The following is a 20088-nucleotide window of genomic DNA, read 5'->3' on the forward strand; positions in this document are numbered from 1 at the left end:
GTTAATAAAACTGCCCCAAGCTAAAGAAAAGGTGTGAATATGTTTTCAGGGTAGGGTACCTGCTGTAACAACCTCAGAATCTCCAATCGGATGCTCACTGGGCTGCCTTCAGTGGCAGCCGGACTCCTTTCATTTGGGGCCTGCATCATCCCCAAGGGTCCCAGAGTTTCCACTGGATCTTCTGCATCCAGCAGGGAGGCGAGGAAGGAGAAAGAGTCGGGGGAAGGCATCCTGCTCTTAATTGCCTCGGCTTCAGGTGACAGACATCACTTCTGCTTATATTCCATTGACTTACATTCCATATGGCCCTATCCAGATGGAGGGGCGCTGGGAAACTGGGTGCCCAGGAAGAAGAGGAAGTGGGTTTGGTGAGCACATGACATTGTCTCTGACACATGGATATGCAAACACACAAACGGGTACATAGAGAAGGTGAAATCGTTCTTAATATCTTCATAATAAAATCCAAACCATACAGGATCATTGGGAGGATCATGGAGGAGTGGAAATTCAAACGTGCCTCCTATTTTTTCCATCTTATTCCTGACACCCTATGACAGCCTGCACCTCACTTCTCAGGCTCTTGGGATGTCTCCACATGCATGTTCCAGAGGCCAGCAGAGTTCCTCATGTGAGCAGTTACGCCTTCTCACACTTTAACATATTTCCTGCAGTTCCCACCATTCCCTCTTCCTGAACCTACTCACCCTCCTCCTTCCCTTGCAACTCAGAAAGTCCCAAGTCTCATTGGACTTGTGAATTTTTACAGCTTCCTCAGTCTGGAGAGGGGAGAGATGGTGTCAGATCCCTCTCCAGTCCTAGATGCAAGCTGTTCTTATAATTTTATCTGATGCCCAATTAGTGAGAAAAAAAAAAAAACCAACAAAACCAATTTAAAAAAATCCAGCAAAATAACTTTGACCTTAATGTGCTAAAAGAGCATTTATTTCCACCTCTGTGGCCTAGGATATACTTTATTCTATTAGGCAGAGAAGGACACATCATCAGTAGCTGTTTCCTGGACTTCCCGGCTGGAGGTGGGGAGTGGGGAGAGGGTAGTCCTGCCACATGATTCAGTGGGTTCCATTCGCTTTCCTATTGAAGGACAGATGCTCTCAGATTAGGCCAAAAAGCAGAATCAACTGTTTTATGTTTGAACTTGACCAAGGTGAAACTTTTCAAAACATGGCTTCATTGGTTTTAGGTACAGTCTTGCCTGAAGGCAAAAGGTAGACAAGATGACCCCTTAAAAGTATCTGTGACTGAATTCAAGGACAGCCTGAGGTGTGGAACAGTGAATCAGGGCCCGTGTCAGTTCAATTAGACAGGCTTTTTGATGAGCTTTTATCCACATAGTATGCAAGTTTGGCTGACCTTTTCACTGAAGGGACTGAGTATTTGAAGCCTGAGCCCAGTCATCCTGCTAGGTTAGCTTTGTCTCTGCATCACCAGGCCTTCCTGAATCCCCCTTTCTTTCCCCTTCGTTGGAGGCATGAAGTCCACATGGTTTTGTGGGTGGTGGCAGAGGTATATGACAAGCAAGTTAAAGCTCAGCGCTGGAGCCTCGAGGTTGGGACTTGCCTGGAACCCCGTGGTTCATGAACTCTATCAGAGCACTGTCCCCCCCGAGTATTATAATGATCTCTCTCTGAGCCACCTCCTGCTCCCGCTCCATTGTGGGCCTTTTGAGAGCAGGGATTGTGAATTACATCCTTTGGTGTCCCCATGCCAGAAACAGGAACTTGAATTGTCCTTTAAGTTGCCGGCTGAATCCTTGGGGCTTCTTCCAGGAATATGGAGCCTTGGCCTTGGGCTTTGGCCATTTGCCGACCTCCTTCTCCACCTTCCCACCAGGCCGCTTACACCTGCTCACCTTCATTTGGAGGAGGGGAGGAAAGCATGGTGAAGTGAAAAGAGAGGACAGGCTCTGGACCCAGATGGGTTCAAACCCATGCCCTGCTCTTCAACAGCTCTGTGGCACTGATCAAGTGACCCCGTTTCCTAGAACCTCAATTTCCTCACCTGAAAACCAGGATGAGGGGCCCTTCACTGCAGCACCAACAAGAAGGGCCCAGTACAGCACCAGTAGCTATTTGGATTCAACAGCCCAAATTTTGTTGATTGAGTAATGTCTTCCTTCAAGGTCTAACTCAGGTCTAACTAAGATCTAACTCAGGACATAAATGTGGACCCAAGGTTTCTGGTCTCCTGTTCCAAAAACATTGAACACATTCATTCATTTTCAGTTTCTTGTAGTGTGTTGAACTTAGTTGATTAACATTTGCCGTCATTCACCACATAATAATGTTTTCATCCAGGGTGGACCTCATATACGACGGTGGTCCCATAAGATTATACTACATAGCCTAGGTGGGTGGTGTGCTATACCATCTTGGATTGTGTAAGTACATTCTTTGATGTTCACACGATGATGAACTTGCCTAACAAAACACTTCTCAGAATGTACCCCTGTCGTGAAGTGATGCATGACTGTATACACGGGAAACTGAAAGTAAATGTCAGATGTGGTCTGAAATGAATGTGTTCAATGCTTGTTGGAAATATATATATATGTCTATATATGCCTATATAACTATATAGTTTTATTTGTATTTGTATTTTTCACCTTATCATGACCGTAGGCCTCTAGCAGACAGGGACTAAATCGTATTTCTTTTGGGAATCTTCCCTCTCATGCCCAATTCCAGTTCTTTCTCACTCTGGGCACCAATAGATACTCAACCAATGTGTGCTTGTCCAGTGAGAGGAGATGGAACTGATTCTCAGTGGTGAGAAAGAATGCTGGGTCCCTTCATTCCACAGCAGTGCAATTCCTGGATAATAGAAGAATGGAAAAAAATGCCTACCAACGGTTAGGTTTGGGGCCCCTTGCTACAAGAGTGTTAAAGTTCACTGGCCTTCGCTAGGACGGTATGCCTCAGAGAAGCTCAGACACCAGCACTTCTCAGGCCTGCTGCAGTTGGGGGTTAAAGGATTCTTCCAGCCAAGGGGGTTTCCAGAGAAAGACAGAGGGAGACTTTACCATCCCTCTCCTTCCTTCCTCTCCCTTTCTTCTTTTAAACTATTTTCGTCCTAAATGGGCACAGCAGTGACTACCTAATGTAGAACTTGGGAAATTCAGAAGCGTGTGAAAAAGATGATGACAAGCTTCACCCATAATCCCACCATGCAGAGGCATGACCTTTCTCTATCTGAACAAACCAGGCAGGGTGTGGTCTAGTCCCTTATTCAACGGTCTCCATTTACTCTGCAAAGTAACAGCAGCAAGGCCACTACGACATCTCCTCCCTCCCTTTGGGAGGTCTTATTCTGCAATGGGTGAGTTTGAGTTCTGACTTCAAGTCAGAAGCTTGGAGCAAATGCTGTGCTGTGGGGCTGGGGGTCTGGGGCATTCAGAGACTGGCACAACCATGGGGGTGGCTGTGCCCATGGCAGTAGGGGGAGTAGCTGGGAAATGACAACTTGCAGCGTCTTTCCACTTTGGGCTCGGGGTGCTCACACTGTCTGTTCCTGCCTGGAGACCTCCCACTGAAGTGGAAGGAGACAGGCCCCCGCCTCGCCTCAGTGCACACGGAGCTTAAATAGATTTTAACAAAAAGTCAGACAACTTGGGCACCTGTTACTCCCCTTCTAGGCCTTCTGCTCCTTTTATAGCTACAAGGAACAACCCATAGAAATGCGATTTCATACTCCAGTGATTACATGTACCTGGACAGGGAAGAAAATGACCTGTGACAAGGAGCGTCTTTCATGATTTGCAGTCCCCAGCTGCTCTCCTGGGAGGGTGAATCCCAAGCAGAGTCTTTGCTGAGCAGGGGTCAAGAGTGTGAGGAGGCAAACTGGAGACGCCGCCGAGAGCAAGCTCTAGGGCTCCCCTGAGCAAAGAGTGGAGGGCTCTGGGTGGGGGTGGGGGAGCGGCTGCTGGAGGGAAGAGGTGAGAGAAACACATAAAGGGACAGGGCTGAACAAGGGGCCAAGGGGGCTGTGGCTTGTGGTGTGTGGTGTATATTATCTTCTCCTCTGTCTCCCCATAATCAATGTTACAGGTGGAGTTGGATTTGTTAGTTTGAGAGTTGCAATCAATTGCTGGAATTCTGCTTCAAAATAGGCAAGAAGAATGGCTGCCGGGGGCGGGGGGGGTGCCCAGGCATTTGGGTTATATAACAAAAGCACATTTTGTTTTAGAGGAGCCGATTTAGGCACTAGGAAACCTGCCGTGCAGCCTCCATGAATGCTTGGCATCTGACCCTGAAACGGGCTGCTCAGGGTTCTGTCTCCCCACACTGCACCCTGAGCTCCCCTAGGGCCTTACTCACATCTGGGACCCCTTGGCCTGGACGGTGCTGCTTTGTGGAACAGGCCTAACTTCCTGGGTTTTAGCCCAACTAACATTTCTTCAGCATCTACCCGGCACCAGGCCCTATGGCAACACAGGGAATAGAGAAATGCCGGACACAGGCCCTGCCTGCTAGAGCTCGTGGTAACAGATTGTTGTTGTCAGATTGTAGGTGAATGAAAGGTAAGTGAAGGTGATGCGAGAGCCAAAGGGACAGCGGTGTGGGGGGAAGGCTTCCAGGAGGAGAGGACAACCTGAGCTAAAGGGAGAAGGCTCCAGGCAGAGACCCGCATTGACAAAGGCGTGTGGAGGGAACCAGCCTGGTGACTTCCAGGTCCTGGAACAGCCCCCGGAGTAGCAATGATTAAGTAGGGAGGGCGAGGGCGGGGACTGAGAGGCCCATGAGGCTTTGCATGCCAGCTAAGAGCTGGGACCTCATTCTATAGGGTGATGATCCTCAAGAGGAAGGAGGCAGGTGGAGAGAGACAAGCATGGTCCCTCAGGTGGGGATGGGCGGGTTTGAATTCCCAACATGGAGCATGCATTCAGTTTGAAAAAGCAAATTCAGATTTAAAATTTTATATTTGATAACTATAAAAGGAATATCTGTCACTTTTGTAGTACAATCTAAAGCTCACTAAATTTTGACTAGAGGAGCAGGAATTAGAAAAAACGTGAGGGAACAGTGCCCCAGGTGACAGGAGCCAGGATTGGGTTTTTAGCAGGGCGGTGATGGGCATGGGCCAGATTTGCATTTTTAGAACAGCAAGTCTGGCTACTGACCGGAAGGTGGGTATGGGAGAGCAAGAACTGCATAGAGACCTCGAAAGGGCTGGAGGGTTGGCGGCATGATTCAGGCTGCGATGCTCTGGGGGGGGAGATATTTAGGACATAAAACCAGAGAACTTGGTGACACAGTGGGTGCACAGGGTGAGAAGAGGGAGTGAAGCTGCCTTCCAGGCCCCTTGGTGGGGTGGCTGGCTGGGTGGGGGGCAGGCAGGAGCAGCTGCCAAGGGAGGGAAGCTCTGGTGCAGGGTTGGCTGAAGCGATGGTCTGTTGGAACAGGTGGATTTTAAGGTGGCTGTGGGACATCAAGGTGGGTAAAGGCCTCTGAACGCCTGTCACTTGTCCAGGTTCACAGTCTAGTGGGCATCCAACTAGGGCTGGAATCCATGTCCTAACTCTTCCCGCCTCACAGCCCAGCTTGACTATACAGTGAGACAAGGAGCAGGTGGCCCCAAGGTGCCATGCCTCCCGAGAGGTGCTGGGGGCCCTGGGGGTTGATGCTGCTGTTCTCACTATCTGGGGTGCTTCTTGCCTCTCAGCTCTGCCTGAGGGGCGTGGGTGGCCAGGACCTGGGGTGAGCTAGGTTCTTGAAGCAGGTGCTGGGGAAACCGAAGGCTGAATGGGTGGTGATGCTGGTCTTGATACTGCAGCAGGCGCAGGCTCAGAGGGTTGTCAGGCCAGGGTCCCCCAAGGCCCACCCAGGGGGCAGGACCCTCCTGAGTGGCCCTTGCATCAAGCCTCTTTCTCATTAAGTCTTGCTGATCTGGTGCTTGCTCTGGCCCTGCTCAACCTGACTCTGCAGTCAGAGATTTGACAGTTTTGCTACCATAAGAGAATGTTTTACAAATAACGCGTTTGCCTACAATACCTCTCAGGGCTATTTTCATTTGAATCAGGGGATAACACCATAACCCAAGGAATGCAGCTCTAATAGTGGAATTTCAACACCGATGGAGATTGGGATGGGAATTATCTTGTTCAGTGTATACCTGTCTGGGGGACAGATGTCTGTCTTCTTAGATGAATGGTACATGTCACTTCTAGAGGCAAAGGATTAATTCTCTCAGTGGACAGAAGAAATAGCTCAGACTCTGAAAATCCAAATCTTGGTAGGTTGTGGCCATGGGACAACCTCACACCTTCGTGGCAGGGGCTGCTGGGGAAGGGGAGGAAGCTGGTACTTCAGGTAAGACAACTTACCTGGCTGCAGAATTGGTCCTTGTGGTTCAGTGACCACCTATCAAAAGAATAGCATCCAGAGGTGTGTCAGCAAACCCCACCCTGGCACCAGCCCACCCTGGAAGGGAGGCATTGGAACAGAAGGGAGCCCGTGTTGGTAGGCATTGGCCAGAAGCAGCATCAAGTGGCTTCTGTTCTAGTTAAAAAATAAGACCAGTGGAAGGAGGGCCCCAGCTGGCAGCTGGACATGCAGAACACAGAGAATAGCTTTTGGAAGCAACTGCCAGCTCCCTAACTAGAGGTGCGAGCATCAGGGCCTGGCTCAGGGGCCAGCTCGGCACTGAAATGCTGAGCCCTGGGTGCTCTGGCTAGGCCTCCCTGAGAGGGAAGCTGTGCCTCAGGGGGCATGCAGCTTCCTAGACTCCCTCAGGCACACCATACCTACCAAGACGGATTCTCCTTGCCCCGCACTGGTGACACAAGGCTTCCCAGATGCTCCCCTGTGGGATGTGGACACATTGGGTCAGGGATGGAGCTGAGCTGGCCAGTGAAGCAGGGCCGGTAGGGCCTGGACCCAGAGCTGTGGTGGGGGTGGGGTGGGGTCGGGGATGCTGCCAGCCCTGGATGAGACAAGCATCCTGTGTGTGAACAACAAAGCACCCACGTGAAAATGGGAAACTGTCGCTTGTCTTTTTCTCTTTTTTTGTAATATTGTGATGATTAACATTTTGAAGACTTTGATTCTTAGGATTTTTGGAGTAGTAACTCAACCTTGTTTGTAAGATATCAACAACTTTACATTTCTCCTTCAGTAGTACTTTATGACCTGTTACCCAGTTTTAGCTGGGGGCCTTTCTTCCCCTTGAACTCTGGGAGAAATTGTCTTGAATCCTCTAATTCATGGCCTGTGCAACTCCAAACCCCTCCTGCTTTCCTGGGCTGTGACATTCTTCAGGCTTCTTCTGCCTTTTGGGCTGCATCCAAAAATCACTTAGACCAGCATCTGTGAGTTTAGTGGCTGTTAGTGATTATTCTTTGGGGGGGAGGTCAGGAAGAGGTCATATTCCTCCCGGCCCAGCAGCCTATGACCCCTCTGGGCTCCTGTAGGAGTCCCACATTCCACTCCCTCCACGTGGCAGAGCAGCCTCCCTCCTTGGAGGCCTCACAGCCAACACTCAGCAAAGGGACTTTCCAATTCCTCTCTTTGGAAGGAATTTTGATCCTAATTGTAAAGATAAGAGAGCTTTCTTTACCTTTTTATAGACATAATTTGCTTTTAAAATAAAAATTTATTTCAAGTTCATTTTGAAGAATTTCCCAGCAGTCCTTAAAATAAATCAGCACCCAATGGTGCTGCAAAAACAGGGTGAGGAGTCACCATGGTACAGACAAGACTCTGATATTTGTTGTTTGTGTTTTCCAGTTTCCACCTGGATGTGTGAAATCCTGTGGATGTGGTCGGCGTCCCTGAGAGCAGAGCGGGGTGCACAGGCCGAGTGCTGAGAAGAGGCAGCCTGGGAAGAGGCTGGTCCAGCCTCCCGGTAATCAGTCGATAGTTTTGGGTGGTGATGGGGGGTGAGGCACCCTTTTTGGTTGGGTCCATCTCATCAGGATGAGCTTCCACACACTTGGGTCATCACCGTGAACTCCCCTAATCCTCCTGATTCCAGAGCCAACATGGAATCTAAAGGACCTTCAGGCTCCAGCTCTCCTTAGAGTCCAACTCTCCAGCAGCGGCAGAAGCCCCTCACAGCCTCCTGTAGTCCCCTGACTCCAAGGAGAGCTCACCACCTGACAAGGCAGCCTGTCCCGTCTTCCCATTACTGGGCAGCTCTGGCTGGTAGAAAGTTCTCTTTCACACCCTCAGCTAAAGTCTGCCTACCTAGTTCTGGCCCTTGAGGCTCTAAGGAATCAGCCCCATCCCTCTTCCATGTGGTTGCCCCACAGATATCTGGGGACAAGTGGAGTGGAGGAGGGCAGGATCTGGAGCTGGGGACAGTCCTGCTTGAAGCACTACCCCACTGTTATCTGTGTGATCTTGGGCAAGTTCGTCAACCTCTCTGTGATTCAGTTTCTTCGTCTGTAAAACTGGGACAGTAATGTCTGTCTCATGGACCGGTCCTGGGAATGAAAAGAAATCATGAATAGAAGTTGCCTGGTGCTGTTGCATCACCAATTCTCTGACACCGACTGGGTGTCCTCAATTCTGACACTGCCCCGAGTTAAAGGGCACACAAGTTAACTACCACAAGTCAAGGGGCAAGGTCGCCGACCAAACTTCCCTGACTTCAGATGCCGACTACAAGTGGGGTCCCCAGGTCACCCACACTTCTGACTCACTTGGCTATAAATTTGGGGGTTCCCACGCCCTTTAGTTTCTGTAATTCACTAGAACAACTCACGGAACACCCTGAAGGCACTGTAACTGTGATTACAGTTTTATTGTAAAGGATCCAATCAGGAAGAGACAAATGGAAGCAATGCATAGGGCGGGGGGTATGGGAGAGGGTGGGGGGATTGGTGCACAGCTTCTACACCCCTCCTTGTGGACCAGGCCCTGGCACCATCCCAGCACAGCAGTGTGCTCACCAACCAGGAAGCTGCCCCAAGACTCGGTATCCAGAGATTTTTAACAGGCGTCCTTGTTGGGGAGCCTGGCTTTATTTCTAGGCATAATTGTTTAAATCATCTGCCATTTGACTGAACTCAATCTCCAGCCCTTCCCCCTCCCGTCCTCCAGGGTTGGGGGTGGGGCTGAAGTTCCAACCCTCTGATCATGTGCTTGGTCTTTCTTGGTGGCCAGTCCCTCATTTGAAATATCTGAGAGCCATCATAAGTACCTTATTAGCGTAAACTCAGGTTTGGTGAAAGGGGCTCATTATGAATAACAAAAGACACTCCTAATGTCTTTTGGACATTTTAAGAATCCCAAGGGTTTCAAAGTTCTGTGCCAGGAACCGGGGACAAAGGCCAGATACATTCTTTATGGTATCACACCTGGCCCATGAATGCTGGCCTCTCTGATCTTCAGCATCCTGCTTACCCTCTTTTCTGTGATCTCCAGGTTGACATGTTCTCACTTTCTGGTCAGAGAAGTAGGTATTCTCGTCAGTCTTTTTCTGGATGTTCTTCCTTTTGTTAACGTTGCTCAAGATTGAATTAGGTTTTTGGACTAAAACATATAATTACAGTTATTTAGCGAGCACCTGTTTATGACTGAATCGTAAGCCTCTCATTACTCTAGTTCCTAATGCCACGGTGATTCTAGCCCCTAATGACGCACAATAAGAGCAAATTCGTAACAGCACCTGCTAGGCACCCAGGCTGTTTTACATACATCACATACATTGACTCATCTAATCCTCACAACCACCCAAGCCCTAGTTTTATATATGGGGAAACTGAGGCAGAGAGAGGTTAGGTAACTTGCCCAATATCTCACAGCTAATAAGTGGCACGGCTGAGATTCTGAACTCATCATTGTGTTCCAGAGTCCATGCTTTTAACCACGAAGCCACACTGCACAACTTTGATCACCTGTGTAACATTTTGGGAAGGGAAGGAAGGACCACAAACAGATGCCTCTGGTTCACAGAGCCATAGGGTTTGCTCAGGCCGCTGTTGTCATGGTGAGGGAGTCAGGGCTTCCATTTCCTACCCACCCCACTGGAGCACCTCGGGAGCAGCCCTCTGGGCTGGGCTCTAAGAAGTGCAGGCAGGCCTGGGGGTGTGGTGGTCCGGCCTCCTGTCCATCAGGCCCAGAACTTCTTTCCCCTGCTTCAGGGAGGGGAGAGCTAGGTCAGAGCCTTCACATACCTGTTCCTGGGAAATGCAGCCCCTCTGAGGGGGAGAGAGGCAAGCTTTTCCTGCCTGAAAGGAAAGGATTTAGGCCAGGAAGGCTCAGGACCAGGCTGCACCGGCTCACATGATCCTAGTCCCAGGGAAGCTGAGAGCTCAGGTGGTTTTGTCACTGGTTGGACCGGAGTCATAATGAACGCAGGGAGCTCCTCCCCATGCTCACATCCAGTGTGCAATCACTGGGGGCATTGCTTGCTGCTGTTTTAAAGATAACATCAAAGATATGGGGCTGTGAAAGTGCCAAAGAGAATTAAAAGGGGCGGAGCAGAGTGCGGCAGTGCCCCTGGAAGAATTTTGGTCTGTAGCACGTTCTGCCCCAGAGAATCTGGACGGCGACCACGTGTCTGCATGGCTCCAGTACATCCCCATTGTGTTTGACTTGCTACCCTTGTTTCTGCCCAGCTCCAGTTCCGAGGCTGTCTGGGAGCGTGATCGAGGTGAAAGATTCTTAACCCACAAGGCAACTGTCAGTAGGTCTTGTGTGTTCTTTGCAGATGGTTCGCTTTTGGCATTTGGCTTAAGAGAGACTCCTGAGGGAGAGGGGATGCAAGAAGAAGGCCTCTTGCTCCAGGAAACCTAGATCCTCAATCCTTCTGCCTTTTCTACATGAATCTGTCTCCCTCCTTATAGTGTCAGAGCTGGAAGGGGCCCTAGAGGTCATATGTTCACTCCCTCATTTAGAGATGGACAAAGTGAGACCCAAGGAGGGAAATTACTTGCCCAAGTCCATGCAGCTAGAGAATGATGAATTGAGGCAACATCACAGGCTCTGACTTCTAGTCCAGAGCTAATTCCACCAGAGACATCCCTGATGGACACAATCACTCTTTCTCCATTTAGATGAAGAATCTGGCTTAAGGGGCCAGTCTAGTGGCGCAGCGGTGAAGTGCGCACATGCCGCTTCGGTGGCACAGGGTTCGCCGGTTCGGATCCCAGGTGCGGACATGGCACCGCTTGGCAAGCCATGCCATGGCAGGCGTCCCACGTATAAAGTGGGGGAAGATGGGCACGGATGTTAGCTCAGGGCCAGTCTTCCTCAGCAAAAAGGGGAGGATTGGCAGCAGATGTTAGCTCAGGGCTAATCTTCCTAAAAAAAAAAAAAAGAGAATCTGGCTTAAATGTCACTAAGTACAAACTCAACAATTCCAGCAACCTGCCAAATCTGTTTCAAAATCTTTCTTTAGAGAATTTTTTTTTGGCTGCCACTCCCAGAAGGCTCCCTCCTCCATATCCCATCCCTTGCAGCCAAATATCTCATCTACACGGCTGACAGGCCTGCTGCTGGTTGGGGAGCTCTGCTGAGGGCATTCATATGGAGATGACTAATTAGTGAGAGAATAAAGATCAAAGGTCATGGTTTGGAAACCTTGCCAAAGCTGGTTGTGATGGCATTTGGAGCACTCTTGCTGTCCCAGGTCAAGTGTAAGGGGGCAGGTGGTGGTTGGAGTGGGAGGAGGGGTCCTGGACAGCCATGGGCAGTGGCACCTGGCACTAATGATAGAACATGAGGCTTTGTGCCATTTTTGGCAGGCTTGCTAGAAATGGCCGACACCTGGATTGGACGCCTTCCATCCCATGTTACAACCATTGACATCTACTCAGTGGTATTTCAGCCCTAGCTGTCCATTAGAACTATCCGGGGAGCTTTTAAAAATCCTGATGTCCAGGTCACACCCCAGACTAACAACATCAAAATCTCTGATTTCCTTGTTTTTTAAAGCTCCCCACATAATTCCAACGTGCACCCAAGGTTGAAAACCTGGCTCTAGGCCAAGGGTTCAGGCCGTCAGCCACCCCTTGAGGGACCCTGTCCATGTGCCTTCCCTGGAACTTGCTGTTTGCCCTGCCCCAAAGGAGAAGAATGCAAAAAGAAAGAAAAATCACCTGAGTGTTCTGGGCTGATGGGCGGACTCCCACTTCTCTTACCTAGTGCATGCTCCCCGCCCACCCCACTCAGAGGAACTGTAAGGTGGAGGGCAGAGTCCTGAGAGAAGGTGGAAGAGCAGCTCACCGACAAGGAGAATATGCTTTCCTGGCTGTCAGCAAAGCCCCTCTCGTAATGGGCTGTTGGCTGGAACGAAGGGGAAGGCTTGGGCTGACAGGATCGGCCGAGGGGAAGAGCAGATCAGGACCCAGGAGGCCAGGAGTGCTCTGAGAGAACAAGAGAGCACCCCACCTCCTGGTGCAGGTGGAGGGGCAGGTCAAGGATGAGAGCCAGGTGTCCTGACCCCATGGAACCCTCTCTTGTTGGTATCTCACTACTCTGTCCAAAAGCTAATTATTGTTCAATCGAGGCACTTGGCTTCTTTTGCTGGGAAGGGGATCAGCCAAGAGGGAGCAGTCTAAAGCTCGTAAGGCTGCCTGGATGTCGAAGGGGCATTACCCAGATGTGACGGCCTAGCAGTGCTGACACACAAAGGGAGACTGGTGTGGCCCAAGTCCCACAGCTGGTTGGCAGAGGCTGGAACTGCAGCCCACTTCAGAAGGGCTCCAATATACCAATAGAAGACCTTCCTTCTTTCATCATTCAGGCATTAAAAAAGTATGCTTGAATAGAAAAACTAGGGCTTTTCCCCAGCTCAGCTCTCCAAAGGCTGCCCCAGTCCTCACTCCAGGGACCAGGTCTAGATATGTGGGACTCTGGGCATCCTGGCAATGTGGTGCCCTTCAAACAGTGTTTATGCTTTTACTACCTCTGAGTATTCATTTTAGTGGGGTTTGGGAGAAACTAATTTTCCCTTAGTAAAAATTTCATACCTCTTTTAAGATTGGAGTAAGAATCTAATTCTGCATTGAGACACGTTTTACAGAAACATATTCACCAACAATTCTTTTCCAGAGGCCAGAGCAAAGTCCGAGTTGTGTGGAAAAGCACTGTGTAAAATGTTTCCCGCATTTTAGTAGTTCCTGTTGTCTTTTCAGTTTTCTTTTATGAATTTCCTACCACTCTTCTTCTTCTTCTTTTTTTTTTTTGGTGAGGAAGAGTGGCTCTGAGCTAACATCTGTTGCCAATCTTCCTCTTTTTGCTTGAGGAAGAGTGGCCCATAGCTAACATCTGTGCCCATCTTCCTCTATTTTGTATTTGGGACACCACCACAGCATGGCTTGATGAGTGCTGTAGGTCCGGGCCTAGGATCCCAACCATCCAACCCTGGGCCTCCGAATGGGAAGGGGTCGAACTTAACCACTAGGCCCCCGGGCGGGCCCCCACATTTTTTAGGAGGCTTATTAGGGGGTTTACATTTAAGATGAAATACTAATTCCTGATAGTTTTACACTATGTAGATATGTCAGAAATGCTCGCAAAGGTCTGCAGGTCATGCTTGCACGGGAGGAACTGTCCAATTCCACTGGAGTGTGGCAGTTTAGGGCTGGCCGGTTAAGTCAGGGAAGGGTGGTGGACCCCTGAGCCCGTGCCATATTTTCACTTAGTCGCATGATGCACTAGCGCCCCCTATAGATCGGCAGGTGCCGGCGCCCTGCCCTCCATCCTGCGGTTCCGCTTACACCCTCCTGGGAAGAGCCGCATCCCTCTGTGAATCCAGCCGAATCCAGCCGAATCCAGCCTCTCTGCTTTAGGAAACGTGTACCCCGACGGGGATCACCAACCTGTTCGCTCCCCCTCCTCCTTTCTCTGTAGGATTCCAGGCGTGGATTGCAAACCCACCAGGAAAATGAGTGAAGAGACTGTCCCCGAGGCTGCCTCCCCGCCGCCCCCGCAGGGGCAGCAGTACTTCGATCGCTTCTCTGAGGACGACCCTGAGTACATGCGCCTTCGCAACCGCGCAGCGGACCTGCGGCAGGACTTCAACCTGATGGAGCAGAAGAAGCGCGTCACCATGATCCTGCAGAGCCCCGTGAGTGGGGTCTGATCCTGGCGGGCGGGAGAGGCAGAAGGAGGCGCGGAGGGGAGGGGAGGGGGCGGCGCTGATTAATCGGGGTGAATCTGAAAGATAAATAAGTCCTCTGCCGTTTGCTCAGGGTCGTAGCTATTTTAAGCCGGCTGAGCAAGATGCGTCTGGCAACGTGGGTGTTTGATTCTCTCCCTGGTCACCGGTGGATGGCAAAACCTGGTTTATGTGAGGCAGTCGGGCTCGGTGGTGGGAGGAGGTGGGCCTGAGAGACAGGAGCCTCACCTCCAGTTTCCTGTGCTCCTTCCGAGCCTCAGTTTCCAGTCTTCCCTCTTCACCAAAAGTTGCAACAAGGAATAACTTGCTGTAAAACGGAGGCCAGCAGGGGGCGCCACGTGGGAGGTTTGAAGCTCCCCTTTCTGAACAGGGCAAGAACTCACCGTCAGGGCAAATAAGGCTTTGATATGTATGAGGTAGGGGTGAAAGCCTGGACGCCCCGGGAGGTGGGAGAGTGGAGGGTGCAGGGGTCACTGGGACAGGGGTCAGGGTCAGGAGGGGAAGACAGAATCACCCCACCAAGGCTCCAGACTTGAGGTCAGTTGGGGCCTGCCTGGTGTGGACGCAGAGCTTATCCTTGAGGCCCCGGTACGCTGAGAAGGACAGAGTGTGGCCTATGGACCAGTGAAGCAGGAGAGTGATACAGGCCCTTGCTAGGGCCAGGGGGTGCGGGGAGAGGAAGAACAGTGTGGAAGGAGGCAAGAGGGAGTCTGAGGGCAGTAGAGCTGGGGGGTCCTGGGAAACAGTGCATGATTCTAAGGGTTGGGAAGCCCAGGAGGGAGCTGGCGTCTCCAGGTGCTTGTCAGGATGGGCTTTGCCTCAGCTGCCATGGCTTTAGGGAGCCAGGGCATGTACATGGGTTGTGTGTGAGCCTGGCTGAGAGCACACAGTGAATGCCCAAGCCTCCTAGAGGAGCACTGAGGGGATGGGCCTGAGGTCTTGGTGTTGGGGAGCCTGGAGGAATATGGCAGGTGCTAAAAGCATCGAGATGATGGAAGACCCCGAGTGTGACTAGGAGGGATGGCAGGAGTGGTAAGAGAAGTGGCAGTGTTAGTGCTAACCCAAGTTTCAGGGCCTGAATGGGTGGGACTCTATTCTCAGGCAGGAGATGGGGACAAGAAGAGATCATACTTCTGTCCTTTTATAGATTTGCCAACACCTAAGTGGCTCCTGTTTCCTCCTGAGTGTTCCTTGCTGCCACCTGGTGGGTAGGCGTGCCTGATTTATGGCCTGATGGTCTGAAAAACCAAGCTTAGAGTAGTAGGATGTCAGAAGTGGAAATGACCAGAGAGGTCATCAGATCTTTCTGTATATGAGGAAACTGAGGCCCAGAAGAGCCATAGGCGTGGCTAATGGACAGGGAGGGTGGCACACTCTTGCATTCAGTTCTGCTGTTTACAGTGACTCCTAATTGCGAAAGTGAAGCCCTGCCATGTCTGATGGGGAGGAGGGGTCTTGGCCATCACTTAGACACAGGAAGGACCTGGAATCTGGATTACTGCCTTTAGGGCAAAGGGAACAGGATCCATTCCCAGTATTTCCTTGTTTCTCCCCACGCAGCAGTTTGATGTGGCTCCTGGGGTCCCAGTGGAATGACCAGTGCTCTCTGGGACCCAAGGATCCCAAGTGTGGCCCTGGTCTAGCTGACCCAGGGGCTAGGGGTGGACACTTGGAAGAGCTCATCAGTCGGCTGCTGAGGTTAAGGGGCCCTGGGTCTCTTGCATGAGATGCACTGGGGGGACCAGCGCCTCGGGCCTGCTTCAGTCTTTCAGGGAGGAGCTGGAAGGCCTCATCCAGGAGCAGATGAAGAAAGGGAACAATTCCTCCAACATCTGGGCCCTGCGGCAGATCGCGGACTTCATGGCCAGCACCTCCCACGCAGTCTTCCCAACATCTTCCATGAGTATGTGGGGAGCTGGGGAGCTGCCAGGAGCAGAGGTGGGGGAAGAGGGGTGGGGAAGAATGGAGGGAGCAGTGAGAAGCAGCTTGGTTGCCAGGCTACGGAGTGAGTGGTGCAGTTGCATTAGCAGACCTGGGGGAGTTGAGCAGCAGCCAGAGGTACCTGGCTCTGCTTCTGTGCGGCTGCAATTTAAAGACCCAGGGGAGAATTCTCTCTGATGCCCAGAAATAGGAGGGGTGGTGATGCTGCTGACTTAAGGGAGAACCTGTTTCTGGTTCTGCTGGGGGAAGGGGCAGGGTAACACAGTGTCACTGCTCTGAGAGGCGGGGCAGCCTATAAATGACCTCCCCACTCCCACCCCTCATCAGTGGATTGGCGTAGAGGGAAGAGTTTTGCAGCTCGAGGTCCCTCACCTGGCCTCTGCTTGAAAGCCCAGGAGTAGAGGGTGAGGATTCTGCTCGCTGTTACTCTAGCTATGAGTACAGAACCTAAGAAAAATCCTGGCGTCCCAGTAGCATCTGGCCCTGACTCAGGCTGCTCTTTCCTCAATCCCCAGAGCCACTCCCTTGGAGATGGAGTGGGGGGATGGGAGGAGGCCTTTGAAGCCAGTGTCTCCCTGCCCCACCAGACCGGCCATCCTGGCTTCATAGATGAGGGCCAAGAGCAGCCAGGGCGAGGCAGGAACCCATGCTCCTGGGCCCCGAGGCTTTGCCCACAGCCTTTAGGAAACAAACATCGAAAAATAATTCCCCTCAACAAGGTAAACACAGGATTATAGTTGGAAATTAGGAAATAAAAATCACTATACTGTATTCTTACAACCAAGAAATGACTATTATCAATATTTTGCAGTGTATCCTTTCAGCCTTTTTCTCTTACCAAACAGATTGTGCACACAAAAGTGGAATCACATGATACGTACGAATTTAATAGCCTTAACATATCTTGATTAATTTTTCACATAATAAAATAGGGTTCTATAATATAATTTTGGGGGGATGTATGGCTATTCTATGGCATGGCTGAATACGCCAAAGTTTCTTTAATCAATTTCCCATTTTTGGACTTTTAGGTTGTTTCCAACTTTTTGTTCTTGGGAATGACGATGCAGTAACTGTCCTTGTAAATCAATCTGTGATTGTGTCCATGACTGTTTTCTTAAGATAAATTACGAGAAGTAGACTCGCTGGATTGAAGTAGATGCATGTTTTAAAGACTTTAATGCATATGCCAAATTCCCCTGGACAAAGATGGAACCAGATTACATTTCCACCAGCGATGCAATGGAGTGCCTGTTTCCTCCACCCTGATCTGTAGTGTGTATTACCATTCCTTTCATCCTCCTGATTTGATAGGTGCTAAGTAGTACTTTATTTGTGTTTTCACAGGCATTTATGTGATTACTAATGAGGTTGGATATATTTTCACACACATATTGGCATGATTTTTTTTTTTTGTAGTAAATTGCCTGTCACATCCTTTGCCAATTCTCCTACTTGTGTGTTCTTTTCTTACAGATTTTCAAATGTTTATAAAGTAAGGCTATTTCCCTACTATCTGTCAAATATATTGCAGTTTTTTTCCAGTGTCGCCTTTGCCTTTTAATTTTGTCCAGGATGTTTTCGTGTTGTAGAATTCTTTAATTTCCGTGTAATTGAATCCATTGTTATTTTTCCTTGTGTGTTCTGCTTTTGATTGCATGCTTAGAAACACCATCCCGTGTTTTATCATCGGATAAAATACGCTTAGTTATTCATCTGCCAATTTTTCTCAACTATCTGTACTGTTTCTCACTATTTGTGTTGTTCTTTAAAATAAGTTCAGAAGTATTTTGTCAAGTCTCCCCATCTACCTCCAAAAATTCCTTTTAGGATTTTGATTGGAATGACATTAAATGAATAGATTAATGTGGTGCAGAATTTACAAATTTACAATTTTATATTAGAATGTTAGGTCCACCTAGAAAGGGTATTTGTATGTTTTGTTCCCTGCTATATCCTAGAATAGTGTCCTGGACTTAGAAAAGTGTCTGGCACATAGTAGGTGCTTAAAAAAGTTTTGCATGAATGAATTTTAAATCTTTTTAAAATTGATGTGTGTCTTCTATTTAAGTCTTCTTTAATGTCCATCAGAAAAGTGAGTATTTTCATATAGTCCCTACCAATTTCTTAGGTTTATCCTTGAAATTTTATATAACCTGTTATTTTAAATGATTCTTCATTCAACTTTCTGATTGTAGCTGCTGAAAATTGGTGGATATATATATTTATTTAAACTAGCCCCGTATTGAACTCTTAACTTCTAATATCCTCTCAGTTAATTGTTTTGGAGTTTTATATATGAAAATCACATAACCTGCAAATAATGGTCATTTAGCATCCTTTATTCCAATATTTACCCTTTGGTTTATTTTTCCAGTTTTCTCATTGCATCTGTTAGAACTCTTAGTACAATGTTTAATAATAGATAAGAGAGTAATTATCCTTGTCTTGTTTCTGACTTTAATGGAAAAATTTTTTTTTGAGGAAGATTAACTCTGAGCTAACATCCGCTGCCAATCCTCCTCTTTTCTTTCTTTCTTTTGTTTTGCTGAGGAAGATTGGTCCTGAGCTAACATCCGTGTCCATCTTCCTCTATTTTATATGTGGGATGCCCACCACAGCATGGCTTGATAAGTGGTACATAGGTCCACGCATGGGATCTGAACCAGCAAACCCTGGGCCATCTAAGTGCAGTGTGCAAACCTAACCACTGTGCCACTGGGCCAGCCCCTAATGGAATTTTTTTACCACAAGAGATAGTTATTCTTTATCATGTTGAGGACATATCTTTTTATTCTACTTCAGTATGGGTTTTCCTCAGAAATGGATGTTGAATTTTATAAAATGTACTTTGGGCACTTACTGATTTTCTTTCCTTGAACTATTGATATGATGAATTATATTAATAGATTTCTGAATATTGAACTCTTTTTTTCATTCCTGAAATAAATCATTCCTAGTTTTGATGCATTCTCTTAAAAATACTCGTATGGATTTGATTTGCCAGACTTTTATTAAGGAGTTTTGCATCCATATTTGCACATGAGGTTGGTCAGCAGTTCACTATTGGGGAAGCCCTTGGTACTGAGGCTTCAATTTCATAAGATGAATCAGGGTGCTTCCCACCCTTTCTTTGCCCTGATGGAGTTTAAATAAGATAGAAAGTCTCTGTTCCTTGAAGATTTATTATTCACTTGTAAAGTCATCCAATCTAGAACGTTCTTGATAACTATATTTTTTTTCTCAGTTTCATCTAGGGTTCTTTAAAAAATTATTTTGCTGTTTCTTAGTATATTTTGGTCATATATTTTATATAAAAAATCCATTTCATGGAGCTTTTGAAAATTATTAGAGTGATTTACAATATTGCTTTTATCATGTAAGTTTCTGCTGTGGGTGAGGTGACATCCCATTCTCATTCCTGGTGCTGTGTATTCCCACTTTCTCTTCATTGGCCAATCCAGGGGTTGGTTTATTCACAGATCTTCTCACATAAGCCAATTCTTGGATTTACACATTGGTTCCACTAATTTTCTTGTTTCCCAATTCATTGATTTTGTTTTTATATGCATTATTTTCCATAACTTTTCTTTGGTTTATTTTGTCCTTTATATTTTTCCTAGAATAGAATAAAATGGATTTGGTTTATTTTCATATTTAATTCAATAGTAAAGTCATTTAAGGCTATGGATTTCTTTCTCTGAGTATAAATTTGGTTTTACCCCATGAATTTTGACACAATACTTCGTTTTTTTTCCCCTTAAAGATTGGCCCTGAGCTAACAGCTGTTGCCAATTTCTTTCTTCTTCTTCTCCCGGAAGCCCCTCAGTACATAGTTGTATATGCTAATTGTAGGTCCTTCTGGTTCTGCTATGTGGGATGCCGCCTCAGCATGGCTTGATGAGTGGTGCTAGGTCCATGGCCAGGATCTGAACCGGTGAAATCCTGGGCTGCCAAAGCAGAGGGTGCAAACTTAACCAGTTGGTCACGGGGCCGGCCCCTGTAATATTTCTTTTATTGTTAATTTCTAGATAGTTTGTAGTTGCTGTTTTGATTTAT

At 48.4% G+C, this 20088-nt stretch overlaps 1 protein-coding gene and 1 long non-coding RNA gene across 7 annotated transcripts in view; one reads left to right on the forward strand and one right to left on the reverse strand.

The window, feature by feature from the left end:
* The window catches only part of ADD2 (adducin 2), a 103201-nt gene that overhangs the window by 45742 nt on the left and 37371 nt on the right, over nt 1-20088 (forward strand). For 4 of the 6 annotated variants that reach the window (XM_070573828.1, XM_070573829.1, XM_070573832.1 and 1 more), the window contains 3 exons: nt 7746-7863; nt 13821-14037; nt 15853-15991. In XM_070573828.1, coding sequence (XP_070429929.1) covers nt 13855-14037; nt 15853-15991 — 322 coding nt within the window. In that variant the 5' untranslated portion in view covers nt 7746-7863; nt 13821-13854. Of the gene's footprint in view, nt 1-3222; nt 3340-7745; nt 7864-9263; nt 9418-13820; nt 14038-15852; nt 15992-20088 lie in introns of those variants that run through there. The other 2 variants (XM_070573830.1, XM_008514832.2) reach the window with 2 other exon arrangements.
* LOC139075731 (uncharacterized) lies at nt 7858-10273 on the reverse strand. The gene is made up of 3 exons (XR_011526471.1): nt 10139-10273; nt 9366-9494; nt 7858-8443 (listed from the first exon to the last, which is right to left on the reverse strand). It is a non-coding gene; the product is annotated as an uncharacterized lncRNA (long non-coding RNA).

Source organism: Equus przewalskii, chromosome 14, assembly GCF_037783145.1.
Source record: "Equus przewalskii isolate Varuska chromosome 14, EquPr2, whole genome shotgun sequence".
Taxonomy (NCBI): Eukaryota; Metazoa; Chordata; class Mammalia; order Perissodactyla; family Equidae; genus Equus; species Equus przewalskii.